The sequence below is a fragment of the Carcharhinus amblyrhynchos genome, chromosome 1, assembly GCF_965287045.1.
Source record: "Carcharhinus amblyrhynchos chromosome 1, sCarAmb.v2.hapA, whole genome shotgun sequence".
Lineage (NCBI taxonomy): Eukaryota > Metazoa > Chordata > Chondrichthyes > Carcharhiniformes > Carcharhinidae > Carcharhinus > Carcharhinus amblyrhynchos.
The window spans coordinates 61,096,541-61,116,208 of record NC_137324.1 but is presented as its reverse complement, the minus strand read 5'-3'; the positions used below and the strand labels follow the sequence as shown (position 1 = coordinate 61,116,208).

The 19,668-nt window shown below is 41.0% G+C and overlaps 1 protein-coding gene across 1 annotated transcript in view; it reads right to left on the bottom strand.

The window, feature by feature from the left end:
* Positions 1 to 5,793: 5,793 nt before the first annotated feature.
* The window catches only part of itga2.2 (integrin, alpha 2 (CD49B, alpha 2 subunit of VLA-2 receptor), tandem duplicate 2), a 131,849-nt gene continuing 117,974 nt past the window's right edge, over positions 5,794 to 19,668 (bottom strand). Inside the window, exons 26-30 of the mRNA XM_080185564.1 lie at positions 17,401 to 17,505; positions 14,186 to 14,299; positions 11,736 to 11,822; positions 9,400 to 9,516; positions 5,794 to 8,267 (exon numbers count right to left, since the gene is read on the bottom strand). Coding sequence (XP_080041690.1) covers positions 8,178 to 8,267; positions 9,400 to 9,516; positions 11,736 to 11,822; positions 14,186 to 14,299; positions 17,401 to 17,505 — 513 coding nt within the window. The 3' untranslated portion in view covers positions 5,794 to 8,177. The remainder of the gene's footprint in view (positions 8,268 to 9,399; positions 9,517 to 11,735; positions 11,823 to 14,185; positions 14,300 to 17,400; positions 17,506 to 19,668) is intronic.

The window sequence follows — 19,668 nt, the reverse complement described above, 5'->3', positions numbered from 1 at the left end:
ATAAAAAAAAAATGTGGATTTGGGAATCTGCTGGAAAAACCCATCTGGTTCACTAATGGCCTTTAGGGAAGGAAATCTATCATCCTTACCTGGTCTGGCCTAAATGTGACTGCAGAGTCACAGCAATGCCATTGACTCTCAACTGCCCTCTGAAATGGCTAGCAAGCCACTCAGTTGTACAAGGGCAACTAGGGATGGGCAATAAATGCTTACTGGCCAGCCAGCGATGTCCATGTCCCACGAATGAATTTAAAAAACGGTGGCATAAATGTGACACAAACATCCATAACCATCTCCCCATCATGATCAATGGCATTACCATTGCTGAATTCCCAACTATTCGCATCCTGGGCGTTACCATTAACCAGAAACTGAACAGGACCAGCTATGGCTATGTAAGCAGGTCAGAGGCCGGTGGGATATTCTGTGATTGGTAACTCACTTTTTGACTCCCCAAAATGTGTTCATCATTACAAGGCGCAAGTGTGATTGAATGCTGCACACTTGCCTGGATGAGTGCAGCTCCAACAACACTCAGGAAGCTCGATAACATCTAGGACGTATCTACTTAAACATAATTCCCTCTGCCCACAAGATGTACTGCAGCAAATCAGCAAGGCTCCTTTGACAGCACCTTTCAAACCTGCACCATCCATCACCTATAAAGACATGGGAACTGTCATAACACCAAATTTCAATTACCATTTGTCTAAGAAACCTTTATCACCCTTAGCATTTCACTCCTTAACACCCTATCTATACTTTTTAGTCAGTGGCTGAATTCTTGTGTTCAGTGACAATGCTGGGCATGTTGCCACTACCTCAAAGTTTTTGCCAACGTGACAATACTGCCCATTTCTTCTGGGATGATCAGATCGCAGCAGATGCAGGAATTGGCAATGTTGCATCTCCAAGGTTAAGTTCATTGAGCACAGTAGAACTGGGGGAAGGGGAGGACGTGTCCCTTGTAACAACAGTAGCTGTTGTATTCAGGTAGGCTTTTATAGGTCTAAATCCATTAATGGCATATGGGTACTTGGGTCAGGGGCTAGTTGGAGAATGAGGAGATATTCCGATTGGTCAGGTTGGTGGGTGGCCAGGTCAGGAAGGCTGGTAATTAGTTCTGGGAGTAGTGGATCAGATCAGGTGGTCATCATGTTGAATTGGTGGGGTGATTGGGCTGGGGAGGGAAGTGTTGTGCTCAGTTATTCAGCTGCATTTAAAGTTTATTCATTCGTGTCACAATTAGGCTTACATTAACACTGCAATGAAGTTACTGTGAAAATTACTAGTCGCCACCCTTCAGCGCCTGTTTGGATACACTGAGGCAGAATTTAGCATAGCCAATGTATCTAATCTAATCTCTGGAGTGTGGGAGGAAACTGGAGCATCAGGAGGGAACCCACACAGATACAGGGAGAGCGTGCATAGACAGTGATCCAAGCCGGAAATTGAACCCAGATCCTGGCGCTGTGAAGCAGCAGTGCTAACCACTGTGTCACCCTGGTGAACTATCTAACATTTGTTGGATATCCAGATAAGTACTATATATCTAGCCAAGTTTCCATCTTGAGCTCAGGATCTGAGACATTCACAGAGGGTCCTAAGTAGCAGGGAATCGGTCTAGAACTAAGAAAGAACAAAGAAAATTACAGCACAGGAACAGGCCCTTCGGCCCTCCAAGCCTGCACCGACCATGCTTCCAGACTTAACTAAAACCCCCTACCCTTTTGGGGACCATATCCCTCTATTCCCATCCTATTCATGTACTTGTCAAGGTGCCTGTTAAAATTCACTACTGTATCCGCTTCCAGTACCTCCCCTGGCGATGAGTTGCAGGCATCCACCTCCCTCTGTGTACAAAATCTGCCTTGTACATCTCCTTTAAACCTTGTCCCTCGCACCTTAAACCTGTGCCCCCTAGTAATTGATTCTTTCACCTTGGGAAAAAGTTTCTGACTATCCACTCTGTCCATGCCTGGACATCCATTCTGTCCATGCCTCAGTTTAAACTTCCTGGGCAATTCCTAAGCATATCCATGCATCAGGACTTCTGCAGGGTCCTGACATACATCTTCCAATGTGCATTCCATCTCTGATTATCTAGTGACAGGAAGATCTGGACCTTTGTGCCTCATTCCTAGATTCTCAATCAGTGGAAATCATTTCTATCTACCTTAAGGGTTCCCATTTATATTAACAATTTTGTTTTGATCTGCTCCATTCCAGAGAATTAATTCCTGGTTGATACAATAAAACAAAGTGCTGGAAATACTCAACAGGATTAGCAGCATTTGAGAGAGAAAAACAGGCTCAATATTCCAAATATTCTTCGAAACTCAATCTACCTGACAGATTCTTCCCTAGTAATTTAGCCCTTGGAGCCTTCCTTGTAAGCCTACTCTGCACTCCCTCCAAGGCCAATGTATCCTTCTAAACTGGTACACAGATATGAACAGTGTACTTCAAATGGGAGGGGAGGCGGTGGCCTAGTGGTATTATTGCTAGAACCAATAATCTAGAAACTAATGTTCTGGGGACTTGGGTTCGAATCCTGCCATGGCAGCTGGTGGAATTTGAATTCAGTAAAAACATCTGGAATTAAGAATCTACTGATAACCATGAAACAATTGTTGGAGAAACCTATCTGGTTTATACATGATCTTTAGGGAAAGAATTCTGCCACCCTTACCTGGTCTGGCCTATTTGTGACTCCAGAGCCATGGTAATCTCTCTCAACTGCTCTCTGAAATGTCCTAGCAAGCCATTCTTTAAAGCTGCAGATCATCTAATTTGTAACTTCTGCAAATGCTTCGGAAATGTCTTCTAAGAAATTTTCTCATAACATTGCAACAGATGTCTGAAGTAGTCTTGGAATGATCAAAACTTGTGTTATAAGCAGTAACCAACTGGAACAGAGCAAGTTGTAGCAGGCACCTTCTCACATGTCTCATCTTCTTCAACTTCCAGTCCATCTTCTCTATCGTCGGTGTGTTGCAAATTCTTCAGCCCCAGGATACTATCCTGTTTGTTAATATTAAACACAGTAACATTTCCTAAGTTAAACTGGTTTTGCAAATTGAATCCTGATTTTTCTCATAAAGGAAACAATCTAGCTAAGAATGGGATAGGCAGTAAGTGCTGGCCAGCTAGCGACATCCATGTCCCATAAATAAAAAAGTAGTTGATTAGGCTTTATATAGTTGTATCATAACGTTTAATACTCTAGATTTTAAATGCAGCATTCCGGACACCTTTTTGATTTTCATCTTTTATTTGTTCACCTTTGAATCAGTGTGGGAAGACTGATGAGCACCAAGATTTTCACACATCCAGAAGAATAGTTATTATCTCTGCCTGAATCCGTATTGAATTAAACAGCCTTTATTTCTTAATGGAATACATTTAGTTTGTCCCATAATAATTTTCTGTTCTGATGTTTGTCTTTATCTCAGCTGTCAATTTTCTTTTCCAACTCTGATGAAAAGTCATGGAGACTTGAAATATTGGCTCTATTCTCTCCCCACAGATGCTGTTAGACATGCTGAGATTTTCCAGTATTTTTTATTTTTGTGTCAATTTTCTTTCACATTATCCTGGCTTTTTCTCTCTTTATCTCATTGAATTTTAATTTGAGATATTGTTCCTTAATATGGAGGCCTAGGTTGCACACACTACCCAGGAAGCAGCCTTTCCCCCCTAGAAAACACTAAGCATTATTTGAGGAGAATATTGGAATAATCCACGCCGGACCCTCAGGTGCGATCTGGACTGCGATCATCCCACATATAGTTCTTTCTGGAAGAGTGGTGAGTTTTGTGCTGGTTCTGGAAGGGATGGGACCTCAACACACCGGTAAGCCCAGCTGCAAAGTGATCAGGCGCATTTGGATGCGTGCCTAATCTCAGTGTACTGGGAGACCCCATCCTTCATCTGCGGCACATTTCCTCACGCCCTCCCTGACATGAATTGCTGGTATTGGAGCCCTCCCAATGGGTCTCCTTTCATGATCTCAACATGCCCTTGTAGCGTAACCTCTGACCTGTCTCCTTTCATGCTCCACCTCTGCCCAACCCCACTTGCAGAACCAATGTCATAACCCCACCTGAGACCCACCCCAATCAGACCCCACCATTTTATCACTGCCACTGGCACTTCCCAATGGACATTGCCAGTTTGCCAGGTGAGCCATGTCCCTGACCACTTGGGGACATCTATGGCCTCCAAGCCCCCCGGTATGGCCTTTGCACCTTGGCTCCACTAGTGGAGACCAGTCATGATTTTGGCCAGTCTTGCGCCTTGCTGGAAGGACACAATCTCCCGGTAGCTGGGAGAATCCGTTGTTGAATGGGTTAAGCATAATTAAGTATTACTTTAAATATGCTAGTTGGCCTCGCTCCCTTTCTGGACACGATTCGGTTTGAGCCATTGGAAAGGGACCAGCATAGAAACTTAGAAGATAGGAGCAGGAGGAGGCCATTTGGCCTCTGTGCCTGTTCCGCCATTCATTGGAATCATGACTGATCATCCAACTCAATAGCCTAATCCTGCTTTTTCCCCATAACCTTTGAATGTATTCAAGAAGCAGCTAGATAAAGCACGAGGCAAATGAGATCAATGTTTTGGCATCAACTACTTCCTGTGGTAATGAATTCCACAGGCTCACCACTCTCTGGGTGAAGAAATGTCTCCTCACCTCCATCCTAAATGGTCTATCCTGAATTCTCAGACTGTGACCATGGTTCTGGATTCCCTGAACATCAGGAACATCCTCCCTGCATCTACCCTGTCTAGCCTGTTGGAATTTTATAAGTCTGTATGAGATTCCCCTCATTTGTCTGAACTCCAGCGAAAACAGTCCTAACCTAGTCAATCTCTCCTCATACATCAGTCCCACCATTCCCAGAATCAACTTGGTAAACCTTCGCTGCACTCCCTTGAGAGCAAGAACATCTTCCTCATAAAAGGAGACCAAAACTGCACACTCAGTGTGGCCTCACCAAGGCCCTGTATAATTGGAACAACACATTCCTGCTCCTGTACGCGCAACTTCTCGCAATGGAAGCCAACATACCATTTGTCTTCTTTATTGCCTGCTGCACCTGCATGCTTACCTTCAGTGATTGGTGCACAAAGCCACCCAGATCCCACTGCACAGTTCTCTCTTCCAGTTTACATCCATTCAGATAGTAATCTGCCTTCTTGTTTTTGCTTCCAAAGTGAATAACCTCACATTTATCCAAATTATACTACATTTGCCACTGATTTGCCCACACATCCAGTCTTTCCAGATCATTCTGAAGGATCTCTGCATCCTTGACAGAGTTCACTCTCCCACCCTACTTGGTATCATCTGTAAACTTTGAGATGTTACATTTTGTTCCCTCATTCAAATCATTTATATTGTGAATAGCTGGGGTCCCAGCACCAATCGCCCCACGAGTTACTACCTGCCAATTTGAAAAGCATCCAATAGTTCCTACTCTTTGTTTCCTCTCTGCCAACCAGTGGTTTATCCATCTCAATACACTTCCCCCAATCTTTAATATTGCACGATAATCTCTTACGCGGCATTTTGTCAAAAGCGTTCTGAAAGTTCAAATATATCACATTGACCGGCTCCCCCTTGTCAACTCTTCTAGTTACATCTTCAAAAGAATTCCAACAATCGATTGCAAACTGTTTGGCATTGGGCCTGAAACAATTTTTAGGTCTGTGCACTATTTTCCAGGAATGGTTCAATCTGCACCAGGCATAGCGTGGTCTGAAAATTGCCCCCATCATCTCACATTGCCCTATACAATACCAGCAAAACCTTCCTTATTCTTGTATTCAAATCCTCTTGCAATAAAGGCCAACACACCTCATGACTTTCCTAACTGCAAGGCACTCCTGCATGCTTTCTGCACTCCTTGTGTGAGTAAGGCTCTCTGAACATCAACACTTAGGAAAGTCAGATCTTTACTTTCCTATTCTCACTACCAAAAATCAATAAACTTGCTCTGCACTTCCAGTGCAGTGTTCACAAACTCTCTCACTCACAAACACATATACCAGGACATCTTTCAATGCTTCCCAAGTTAGAGTTACTTTCTGAATGACTGAAATTACAGAATTTCTCCATTAATTTACAAGGTTCTATCATGCCCCATCCAGAAATGCGTGGTAACAGATGTATAGAGTCCCTGTGGAAACAACAACCAGGAAATCTATGTTCATAAACTGCTCTACAATGGTAAAGATAGTGTTGGCAGTAAAATAAAATACAGATTCAGCACAATATTATATATATTTTTTTAATAAAGTCTGTGAATTACAGAAGTTACAGGCATTTCATATAAAAAGGAGTTAATGCAAAATGGGAAAACACTTTACATTTTCATTTCACCATAAAAACCAGTGTGTAAAGTTTGGGCAAGAAACCACCTAATAAATATTAATTAAAACATAATGCAGGAAAACTCAATTGTATATATATATATATATATAGAACATACCAGTGCAAATAGCAAAGTCCCAACCAGTGCACCATAGCTGACTTTTACATAAGATTCAAATAAACTACCAGTGTGCTCAGCACGCTTGTTTTAACAACAGCTTTTTGGCAGTATTCTTTTTACACTGCTTGAAAAATAAAAATACAAACTCAAATGCTGGAGGCAGAACGAAACATAATCACATTATTTAAAACAGTACCAGACTTAAAAGAATTGTTTCACTTTTAATCTAATCCCCAAGATTAATTGTACATTAACATCCTGATTTCTTAACAAATATGCAGAAGAAAGTAAAGTTTTATTCACATAATAAAGTACCACTGAGCCAAAGCTTACAAAACTGAAACCATGGTGAATGTAAGTTAAACCCATTATATGGTAGTTGTCATTGTGACTGTGGTTAGAATGCCACTCAGTGTTTAGAATATAACACAAATCACTTGCTGATGAATTCTAGCTTTGATCAAAATTGAAATAGTGAGACACAGTGGCCGGCATTTTACTGGCCTGACTAAAACCTGGTGTTGTCAGACTTTTTACTGTGCCACGGGAATCAGAGCAGGCGAAGGATGGACTACGGGAAGATCGGTTGACCTTGGACAGGGTTTTACAGTTTCAGGATGAGTGAGGGCGCAAAATCTCACCCAGTATGAAGTGAGTAAAATTGGCATCTCTTCAAGCAAAACATGATACAATTTTATGGTGGCCTGGTTTACAACATAGGAAAATATTAAATGCTAAAATGCATATTAAGAATTGCATTGCAACTTTAAGTGTGGAGTTAATATTCCCTATGATGTTTTGGATATGTATTACATCATGTTTTAGATCAGAACCGATAGTTTCTCTTGGTCATTATGCATATGAAGACAAGGGGAATAACCTTTGATGTGCCGCCAACAGTGAACCTGGTCCATCAGCGGTTCACTTTGGAAACTTGGAAAGTGCTTACATACAATTCTCTGAGAATTGTTCCCAGTGAGCAAGGTTTCATGCCAACGCCACATGTGCAGAGATTTGTACTCAGTGCCTCAGTGACAATTGGTAAGATATCAGATAGCATAACAGCAAAATTTGACTTTTGCTTGTTGATGCAGGTAGAAATTAAAACATCCTGAAGTGTAAATGTTACTTAGTTTTATCTTTTACAGTAAGGACACCATATAATAAAATTCAGCCACTATCAATGTAATTTTGCTCACCGCGTATTTTAAAATATCAAGAAAATATTGTAAAATCTGGAGCACTGATATATTTGCCAATTTTATGTCTGATGTACGTCATTGATGTTAACTATTCTGAAATCCAAATGATTAAGGATGAAATTCCTTAAAATTAATATGGAAGATAGTCTGTTTTTCTTCATAATTGACAACACAAATTCAATTGCATTCTTAGAAACAACACGTTATAAAGCCATGCGTTTCTACGATTTTCAGTGAGCCAATTACAATGAAATGTAAGCATCGTTCCTTTTCTTTAAAAGTGTAATTTCATTCTCATGAGATGTAAACATTGAATACACCAAACATTCATATTTTTTCTGGACTATCTCTCTAAATTCACTTGATAGTGAGTTGATGTTCCACGTCATTTGTGAGTAAGCATACCTGGCTGTTCACTCTAAAGAGTAGTGTTAACAGAACGAATAAAATTCACAGTGAAATTAAACATCTTTCATTATTCTTCTTCAGCATCATTGTCGCCACTGTTTTCATTGTCCTCTTCATCTTTTTCCAGTTTGTTGTATTTTCTTTTAAAGAATCCCAGCTGGAAAAAACAGATTTAATTCAGAGAATTGCAAAAGCCTTTAAAGATTATGATGTCTCTTGTGTAAAACTAATGGAACTATTCAATTGCAAATTGCTATTTTAGGGTTACATCTTAAGAATTGGGTGACCTTCTGCTCTGGGAAGAGTGCAAGGGAAATTCCACACTCACTAATGTACAGATGCTGCCTGCAGAGCGCTGGAACAAGCTTTATGGACCAAATGTTCTCCTTCTGAACTGTAACATTTTGTGCTTCATTCAAAACATATTGGATGGAATTTTCCAAGAAAAATTGCAAAGGATCAGGTTCTGATTGAAAACCGGTGTGTTTCTCCCCAGATCTCTCCAGATCTTCTGACATTTTGTTAAAAAAAAAGGAAGTGGTGTGTTTTACACTATCACTCTGGCAGGGCAGTGCCTGATACAGCTGACAAAGCTGGGTCCACTGAGATAGGGCACCCTGTTTAAAGTGTGTCCCGATCTCTCAAAGTAAGGTGACAGGCTTCCCAACACACCTCTCCCCATTGCACATAATGGGATTCCCCCCAACCCACCCACCCCAATGGTGTTCCTGAGAGGCCCCACACCATGGCACACTTAGTCATTTCAGAAGGCAGTTTAGAGTCAACAACATTGCTGTGGATCTGGAGTCAGCCAGACCAGGTAAGGATGACAAATTCACTTCTCTAAAGGACGTTAGTGAACTAGAAGGGTTTTTGTGACAACTATTGATGCTAGTTTCATGGTCACCATTAGTGAGACTTGCTTTCAATTCCAGGTTTATTAACTGATTTCAAATTCCATCAGCTGTCATGTTGGGATTTGAACCCAGGTTCCCTGGGTCTCTGCAATACTTGTCCAGTAGTTACCACAAAGTTACTGTGTCCCCCTAATCTTACAATGCTATCAGTGGAATCATCTGACCATTATGTGTCACATAGATTATCAATTTACATGCAACTTTCTACTGCATGCTACAGATTAGAATAGCTAATTACAGAATTGTCTGGTAATGGGAAATGCTGTGAATGTCATGATGATCAAATAGCTAGCAGAAATAGATTGTGATGTTCATTGGCATCTGACCCTCAGAACCAAATGTTTAAGTTTACAAAATTTAGAAGATACTTACTTTCCACAGGGCACCTGTCAACGCGAGAAGTACAAGTATTCCACCTATTACACTCCCCACAATCACTCCTACAGGAACGACTTTCTTTTCCATTGGTTTTGTTATTCTAATTGGGATCTAAAAGTTAAAGCGAAAAAACTGTTATACCGTAACACTGTTCAAAAATTTCTAAAACTTTTTAACTTGGAACAAAAAATGGAAAGTGCAGATTTGCGTCTAAATTGACCAATCTTCTGGTCCTAGCAAGGAGTTATGCTTGAAGGAAACTGGGTTGGAGAACGCGTGACAGAGTGATGTTCATCCTCTGAGTTATGCTCCCTCAAGATACTGTTCCCTGTCAGGAGCATGGGATCAGTGAATTTGATATAAAATAAATGGATCTCCCATAGCAGTGCTCATGGTAGATATACAGTTCCATAAAAGAACAGTAAAGTGTTTAAATTACAATATATTATGCAATACTAATGAATCTCTCATGCCATTACTTGTCTCACAATGCTGTTTTGCAACAAAAGCAGTATTTATGCCATACAGGTATTTCAACAGGCACAGGAATTTCCATTTTCATTAAATGTTATTCTGGGATTTTTATCAGTGGCTTGGGGATTGATTTCCACAGCTTAATCAATTATTTTATGCAACATTAAATAAGTGGTCTTTATACTTATAATCTTTATGTACAAGTTTTACAGCTAAGACTAAATAGCAGGATGATTTGCAGTATGTACTAATTAACACTTCACAGCACTAAATGAGAGGAGTGACGTTTAGCTGTATGGGAACTAGTTCAGGTTTTAGTAATGCACAAGGTGGCCTTAAGCTGGTGGCATTAGGGTATAAACTTGTGCAGAACTGGAATTCGAGTCATAAAGTTTGTCAGTGGACTTCTGAGGTTTGGTATTATGGCCGAATCCTTTGGTTAGAACCAAAGAGAAAGCCTATATTAGCTCAAGCATTGGAGGGGAAACCAGAGATTTGGAAGGACTTTATAGGATTCTATAGGATTCAGCTAACTGGTACATCCCTTGTGCCTTCAGTGGAGAACAAAAGGTGAAGGTGTGGGGCTGACAGGACTGGAAGGGACAGTCAGTTTGGCACTGTGTTTCATTTTCTTTCCAGGGTTACCCATTTATCTTAAGATAAATGCAAAATATTGCAGATGCTGGAACCTGAAACATAAACAGAAAAATGCTGCAAATCTCAGCATGTCTGTATGACAGCATCTGTGGAGAGAGAACAGAGCCAACGTTTCGAGTCTAGCTGATGCTTTGTCAGAGCTCTGATGAAAGGTCATCTCAACTCAAAATGTTGGCTCAGTTCTCTCTCCACAGATGTTCAGCTGCTGTGATTTTCCAGTATTTTTCTGTTTTAATACCCATTTATCTTCTTCAATTTCTAAAATGCCCTCTTTATCTCCAGTTTTCTCATTTCTTCAATATTCTGTGATATATCTTTGCCCGTAAATTCTTTCGAATCTACTGAAATAAATTATGTTTCTGCAGGGTGGCACAGTGGGTAGCACTGCTGCCTCACAGTGCCAAGAACCCGGGTTCAATTCCAGCCCCGGGTGACTGTCTGTGTGCAGTTTGCACGTTCTCCCCATGTCTGCATGGGTTTCCTCTGGGTGCTGAGGTTTCCCCCCACAGTCCAAAGATGTGCAGGTTAGAGTGATTGGCCATGGTAAAATGACCCTAGTGCAGGGGACATTAGCAGGGTAAATACGAGGGCTTACGGGAATGGGGCGGGTGGGATTGTGGTTGGTGCAGACTCGATGGGTCAAATGGCCTCCTTCTGCACTGTAGATATTCTATGAGCTTCTGGGAGCTTCTGAGTGTGAATCTCCCCTTGGACAGTAGCACAAATTGAGCAGCAGTGAACTGTTAGCCCATTTTACACTATGTCCCACATTCCTCATGCAGAGTGCAAACCATTGTTGCCCATTTTGTAATGTCACTGCATTCTGAGTGTTTCTGCACTGAAATATTAATGCAGTTTTTACTTTTCTCCAGGCTATCCAGTCTTTTTGTTTTTGAAATTATGCCGCATGAATATTAATATGCAAATGTTTAATGCATTAAAGTAAAACAATTAACATCCCAAGTTTAAACAGCAAAGAACATTCATACAAAGATATTGTGTGCTCAAATAATAGTAGTCGCATGTCATTTCAAGGTATTTGTAATTACATTTTCTGACTGCACCTTCTACTTTAGTTATTCTCCTCTTTGTTCCATGCTCTATTTAACTATATTTCAAGTCTTAACTGTCTGAGCGATTGTATCAACATAACAAGAAACTTTGCAATACAATTTTATGATAGTTCTGAGATCACTTACTGTTAAGATATTGCTTTTGATGACCAGTAATGGGTTCCTTGTATCAATCTCTGCAGATGGAGTCAATGCTACGCTTTGGAAATCAGCCTTAAAATAAAGTGAAACTTAGTTCAAGTTTTTAAAATTTCACTACTTACACATGAAACAAACATGTGAAGAAGTTCAAGGTCACTTAAAATTGTGCTATTTAATCAAAGTATAGACATAAACATAGGTAAATTAATTGACATTGGCATATACAGTGCTACGTTGACTATCTATAAAATGACGGGTCTTATCCAGCTCCAGTGTAGAGGCTTCATTTTAATGGACATAGGTCCACACTAGCAATCTCTGTGGCATGCATTTCCCATTTTGCTTTGGTCCCCACAGCAGCTTAAGTGTTCTCCAGCAACCAGCATTCGTGATGTCAAACAGTAACCAATCATACTGAACAATTCTCACAGACAGGAGTCATGAAGTTAAAAACCACTGACTATCATTCACTTCATTCATTTTACTGACAGTAAAATAATGATCGGAACATACACATGGGAATGTAGAAATTGAAAGATAAGAAATAAACTTTAACTCTTTTATAACTTTAAGATTGTTTGATTTTTTATGATAATGGGCATAAACATAAAACGAGTAAGGATTCCAGAGATTGTTCAACTGGAATTATGAATTTATAACATTATTAAAAATCTAGTTAGACTTCATGTCTCATAAAGCCTTGCACACACAATAAAGGCAGTATGAAGGTGACATTAATTTTTTTATTCATTCATGGGACATGGGCATCGCTGACTGGCCAGCATTTATTGTCCTTCCCTAGTTCCCTTGTTCGGAGGGGAGTTGAAAGTCAACCACATCGCTATGGCTCTGGAATCACATGTAGACCAGACCAGGTAAAGACAGCAGGTTTAAAGGACATTAGTGGGTTTTTTCGACAATCAACAATGCTTTTATGGTCATCAGGACATTGTTACAAGCAGATTTTTTATTGAATTCAAATTCTACCACCTTCCATAGCGGGATTTGAACCCAGGTCCCCAGAACCCTAGCTGAGTTTCTGGATTAATAGTCTAGCAATAATACCACTAAGGTCATCCCCTTCCCTCCCATGAATTTGAACAAGAATCTTTATTAATCACTTGAATGTGCAGACAACAATATAAAGTGTAGGGTACAATTCTAAAAAGAGTACTGGAGCAGAAGGATCTGAGTGTAAATAAGTCATTGAAGGTGGCAGGATTAGTTAAGAACACAGTTAATAAACCAACTGTAACTTCAGCTTTATAAATAGGAGCATAGCATACAACGGCAAAGAGGTTATATTAAACTTGTATAAAACACTGATTTGGCCTTAACTGTAGTATTACATCCAGTTATGGGTGCCAGACTTTTGGAAGGCATTGCAGAAGTGCAGAAAAGATTCACAGAATGATTCCAAGGATGAGGAATTTAAGTGATGTAAATCATTTGGAGAAGTTGGGACTGTATTCGTTGGAGAAGAGAAGGTTATGAGGAGATTTGTTAGACATACTCAATATCATGAAGACCCATTGGTGAAAGATCCAGGACCAGAAGGCACAGATTTAAGGTAATTGGGAGAAGAAGCAATGGGGCATGATGGACTTCTTCACACAGTGAGTGGTTGGGGTCTGGAATACACTGCCTGAGAGTGTGGTGGAGGCACATTCAATTGAGGCATTCAAGAGGGAATTGAATAATTAGCTGAAAATGAAGAACGTGCAGGGTTACTGACAGAAGGAGAGAGAATGGCACTGGGTGATTTGCTCATTTGGAGAACTGCCACAGTCACAATGGGCTGAGTGGACTCCTGTGCTCTAACGATTCTGTGGTGATCATCTTAGCTGGGGCAGTCATAATATTGCTGCTTTTGGTGTCAGTGCCAAGGGATAGGAAGGAGAAAACCAGTCAACACCCCCTTCGCTGATTGCAATGGATAGAAACGCATTCAACTGCGGCAAGCAGGTGAAGAATGAAAACAATGCAGTACCCAATGTCATTCATGTGTGCCTAATGGCATCAGTGCAGATAACAGGAACTGTCCACCTCCAAAGGTGATGATCAGTTCAAGAAGATCAGGAAGGAATAAAACATTTGTAAATTTGATTTTACAATGAACAAATAATGAAATATAAAATTTAGCTTTATGTACCACAATGTTGTTAATTATAATCTATTTGTGGGAAAATTAATAGATACAGATCATAAAATTAGATGCAGATTTCTAAAATCTTCAAGCATGAGATAAAATGAATTGTCAACATTTTCTGATATTATAATTTTTGCTAAAAATGTTAAAATGGCCATTTTTAGGATTTTTACTGAGGGTAGCATTGTAGTTTTATTCATAATATTTTGAAAGAGTAAGGGAAGTGTAACTTAAAAAACTTGAAGAAACACTCAACTTAATGAATGATCTGAAGGTTGATACATACTTTTATAAATGTGTCCAGCCAGATTCTTGTAGTAATGTTGATCAAGTATTGCTTGTTCATGTCAATGTTGTTAATAGTGCACACAAAGCTTTCACACTTTGCATTTTTACAGTTCTGCAAAAACGGATAAAATTGTGAAACATATTATTGACAATGGGACTCTTCAATCAGTAAAAATAATTTCCAAAAAATGTCTAGCCTTTACAGAACTAATATTGGTCTGTTTGCTGCTTTGTTTGCCTAATACGAGTAAAACTTAATAAATGGTTTTAAAAGTGTCACTGATTTCACACTACATAAATGTATTAACAGGTTTAAAGTTACTTAAAAATAATCTTATTTAATTGAAGTATATAGAATAGTAGCAGCCAGAAAAACAAGCAGGATTTGTTCTATTTTACTTCCCTTCTGCCCAAATTTTAGAATCACCCAGATTTTTGCTGACGTTGTGTTGAGTACAAATAAATGGGAGTGAATTGAGGACCCTGATATGGTAGATGGGGACGTATGGTGACACAGTGGTTAGTACTGCTGCCGGACAGCACCAGAGACCTGGGTCTGATTCTTGACTTGGGTCACTGTCTGTGTAGGGTCTGCGCATTCTCCTTGTGTCTGTTTCCTCCGGGTGTTCCGTTTTCCTCCCACAGTCTGAAGGACGTGCTGGTTAAGTGCATTGGCCACGCTAAATTCTCCCTCAGTGTATCCGAACAGACACTGGAGTGTGGGGACTAGGGGATTTTCACAGTAACTTCTTTGCAGTGTTAATGTAAGCCTATTTGTGACAGTAATAAATAAACTTTAAAACTTTTACTGTAGGTAGAAATGTCCTTAATATATATAAATCAAACCTAAATGTTTTCATTGCAATGCTGACAGCCTCTTTTGTTCTTTCTGTACCCAGCATTTTCTGGTTGTTCTGTGAGTCAGTCTAAACTGAAAGGGACCAATAGCTGATCCCAGTGACAAATTTAAATTAATATTATTTTACTTATTGCAACTGTTTTATATAGTGCATCCTTTGTCTGTGAAGGTGATTATATGAGACTTTTTCAATCATCTATGCAATCTTGAAAAAAAAAGGACCCAGGTTCCTCTTGAACATTCAATTTCTGTGGCACGCGAGGAAGACAAGGAAAGGGAAAAAAAATCTGCTGGAAGCTAACACAAAGAAGGAAGCCTGTTCTCGGACAACCTTCTGGACTAAGTAAATTAACTGGCCCAAGGAGCACATAGCAATGTTCGGAGGGCTCTATCTTTGTCCTTGTCCAGTGAGGACATTGTACTGCATGCTTCAAATTGACCTCTACATGTTAATAGGGGAAATACTGCTCTGCAGTTAGCATCACAGCAGAGCTAAATGGTTTTGCCATTGGCATTTTCCAGGCTGTCACAGTTAATATCAGTGAGATAAGTATATATGTTTCTTTTCATTCTTTTATGGGATATGAGCATTGTTGGTAGTATCTGTTATCCATACTTATTGCCCTTGAGACAGTTATGGTGAGCCACCTTTTTTAAACTGCTGCAGTCCATAATGAAGGGACACTCACGGTGTTGTTAGGGAGGGAATTCCAGGATTTTGATCCAATGATATTGAAAGGACAGTGATATAGTTCCAAGTCAGGATGGTGTGTGGGTTGGTGGGATATTTGTAGGTGGTGGTGGTCCCATTCATCTGCTACCTTTGTCCTTTTAGGTGGAAGAGGTCTCAAGTTTTACTTGGAGCATTGGTGAGTTGCTGTAGTGCATCACGTATGTGGTACACCCTGTTACCACTGTGCTTTGGTGGTGGAGAGAGTGAATGTTTGCAGTGATTGATAGGGTGCCGATCAAGTGGACTGCTCTGTCCTGGATTGTATCAAGCTTTTTGAGTTATTGGAACTGCACTCAAACAGGCAAATGCAAAGTATTCCATCACACTCCTGACTAGGCCTAGAGGTGGTAGACAGGCTCTGGGGAGCCAGGAGATAAATTACTGACAATCACTGACAAATTCCCAGCCTCCAATCTATTTTTGTGGTTGTAGTATTTATATGGCTAGTCTAGTTCAGGTTGTTGGTCAATGGTGTAACAAATAAGGGATGGGATTCTCTGGCTGTGCTCCCGCCAACACCAGAAAATCCCCCCTGAGGTTAATGGACCTTTGCATGGTCTGCCTTCCCCACCTGCTATGATTCCCATAGATGGGAAAACTACCCCCACGAAGTCTGTTAGATAAGTATGCTTTGGAACGGAGGCTTTAAATTATGATAAAATTGAGGAATGAATGGTGAAATGTGACCTGTTCGGAACTTTGCTCACTTTGATGACTTAGTTGTTAACTGTCAAAGGGGAGCCTAGGTTCTTTCACTGGGAAGAAGGTATAAGGTACTTGCATCTGTAAACAATGACCAGGGCAGAGGTGCTGACAGTGGATAGACTGTCAGTCTCCAAGTCGCAGGGAGGTATCATTAATGTCAGGATAATGTCAGGTTTGTAAACTGTTACACTATAAACTATTTACTTCCAAGATAGTAACAGATTAGGATAACCAGAAGGATAGCTAATTCACACTTTTATCTGGATACAAGGTCCATGTGATGATATACATTGCTGTGGAGATGGATTTTGAGAGAGGAGGTGTTCATTGGAAGCCATTGTCGGATCAGGTTGCAGGTTTCTCTAAAATATCATTAATATGGTCAGTCTGTAAGAATCTGAGAGAGACAAAGAATACTAGTCCTGTGCTTTACATAGGTAAATGCTGGCCCTGTCAGTCACACATGAAATGCAGTTTGGGAGCTCATGCTGCAAGCACTTGACAGGGAGCCAGCATTGGAGGAAGGCTGTCATTTTTGTAAGGGTGGATTCCAATCAAATGAAGGAATCTGCAATGGTCCAGCTATTTGTAGCTGATAATTAGTAGCTGATTCGAGAACAATTTCCCAGTTGAATCCTGAGCATTAACACAACTTTCCAACACGTGGCCAGGTTCTCTTTACATTACTGCCTAAGTGCCAAAATACCCAACACCGACCAAGATATCTGATCAGTTGGCTTTGGTGACATATAGTTGGCTGCCATGGCAATCAGATGCAGGGACATACTGGATGGTTGTGTAGTGAAAATAGGTTAAGTTATTTACATAAATTGCCAAACATTATTTTAAGTGACTAAACTCTAAGTAAATGCCAGGTCCAAGTACTAAAATATTAAGTAATAACATTCTGCCTTACCAAATCATTTACATCCCGGAGACTCTCCTTGTTAAAAGCTGTGGAACGTTTCTTCTGTTCAATATTCTGAGTATTAAGTTTTGCGTCACAAATTATGTTGTTTTCCTGCAATTATTTTAGAAAAACAGAATCACTGTATCAAATGACCAAGTACAAAATATAAATTGTCCTTCATTACTCCACTGCTCCTGAATATCAGTCCCAAATGTTGAAGGTAGCCCATTGAATAAAGAAGCAGTGATGGATTATGATTGATGCGCATAGGCCAGTTTCTTCTTTGCTGCAGTAATGGCACTATTGATTGTTAAACTTTCTGAAGAGGTAAACTTATGAATTTCTACCCACAGCTTAGAGCCGTTCCTGTTAGAAGTACATCTCCTTACCTGATCCTGCTCAATAAAAGAGATTCAAGGATCATTCCGACCTTCCTTAGAACAATCAGCATACCAATCAGGGAAATTGCTTTTGACCACAGAATTGATACAGGTGACCACCACAAGCTCAAATACAGGATTAGAAATACATGGCTTGAATGACAGAAACCACCAAGTGCAGTAGGTATACTGCACTCTATTCATGAAAATCTCATGAATAAAAACAATAATTGTGTTTATATTGGGCCTGCTTTTCCCCTTTTGAGGCAAAGTGCCCATGCTGTTGGGAAAATGGGAGAGTTTTCCACTAGTGTTAGGATTCATCCACCTGAGAGATGTTAATAAGCTCATTTCGAGCAACCCACTAGCCAGCCTGGCTGTTCCGGGACTGCAGCTGCCAATTTTGAAGGGCATTCCTATCTCCACACTCAGACAGACCCCCCTCCCATAAAATGAAATGGTCCCCCCACCAGCTCCCACCAGGGAAGGGCTACCAAAACCCTTAACTGAAAAGAGGCATCTTTGCCCCACCCACAAATAAATTGTAACCACCCTCCTGAGGGTGACCCGACCTGACCTGACCCCTGTCCCCACTCAGGCCCCCCCCGCCTCAGCTCCCCTCCCTCAGCCTGCCCTTTCCTCAGGGCCCGCAGTCAGCCACACCCCTCCCTCTTGAACCTGAGGTGGCTGGAGGATGATATAAATCCATTGAGCTGTCAATGGAATCTTGCTCCAGTGGGGCCGAAGGGCCTGTTTCCATGCTGTAAACCTTTATGACTCTGCTTAACGTGCTGCACATTGAATTTGTTCGAATTCTAAGGATTCCATTGGATGACTCTTTGGAGAGGGGTTCGTGGTGCTGGCAGGCCACTGGACAGCTGGCATCATTTTAAATTACTGCAGAACTCCATTTTGCAGCAGAGATTTTTCTTTCTTCCTGTCAGAAGCTGCATGTGTGAGCAGATCCCTTTGTAGTCTTCTGATAAAGAGATGTCAATTTCACCTGAGGTGGGGGGCACGAGGTGGTTCTAGTCTGCACAGCTGTGCACTCAGCCCCCGTGTCTGCACACAACTTTGATTTCAATTTTCTGAAACTTCTAGCAAACTGAACTCTTTGAAACTCTCTCCATTCCAATGGAAATCTTGGAATTCTAACAAATTCAATGTGCAATGCCTTGAAAAAAACTTCTATTGACAGCTTAATGGATTTCTACCATCCTCCAGCCACATGTGTTTATTCTCATTTCCCTTCATACTTGAATGGATCTTAAGCACCCCATTGCTCCTGACTGCAATGTTGGCAGAGTCAAAGCCTAATTGACAGCCTGTGGTTTCACTTGCTCTCTTGCAAACCACAATCATTCTGAGTAAATCATGGAGCATGGAGATTAAAGCCACCTGGCCACTTAACAATTTTCACAGCTGACGGCAGGAATGCAGATGTTGATCATATAGCTGCCCAAAATCACCATGCCAGGGGTGATCTTCAGATATACCAGACTAGAAGGGGCAGTCCAGCCTTGAGACCCTCATCCCAGTGGAGAGTGGCGAGGTCAATCCCTTTCTGCCAGCCTGAGCCCATCCAACACCCCCAGGTCCTTGAGGGAACATTCCTCTGCAACCTGACAGCAGCGGAGGAGCAAATGACCACTGGACCCAACTCCTCAAGTCCCCTAGAGGTCCAAGGTGCCAAGCCAGGGTGTCAATGCCAGGGGTGCAGAAAGGGAGACTGAGTGGGGGTCTGAGTGGGGATGGGGCTGAGAGGATTCTGAGGGGGGAAGGAGTGCTGAGTAGTGAGTCTGAAGGGGAAGGGGCTCTTGTTGGGTCACCTTCATACTCATGTGGTGTGTGTGTTGGGGGGTGGGGATTGACCCATGATTGGTAGGGGAAAGCA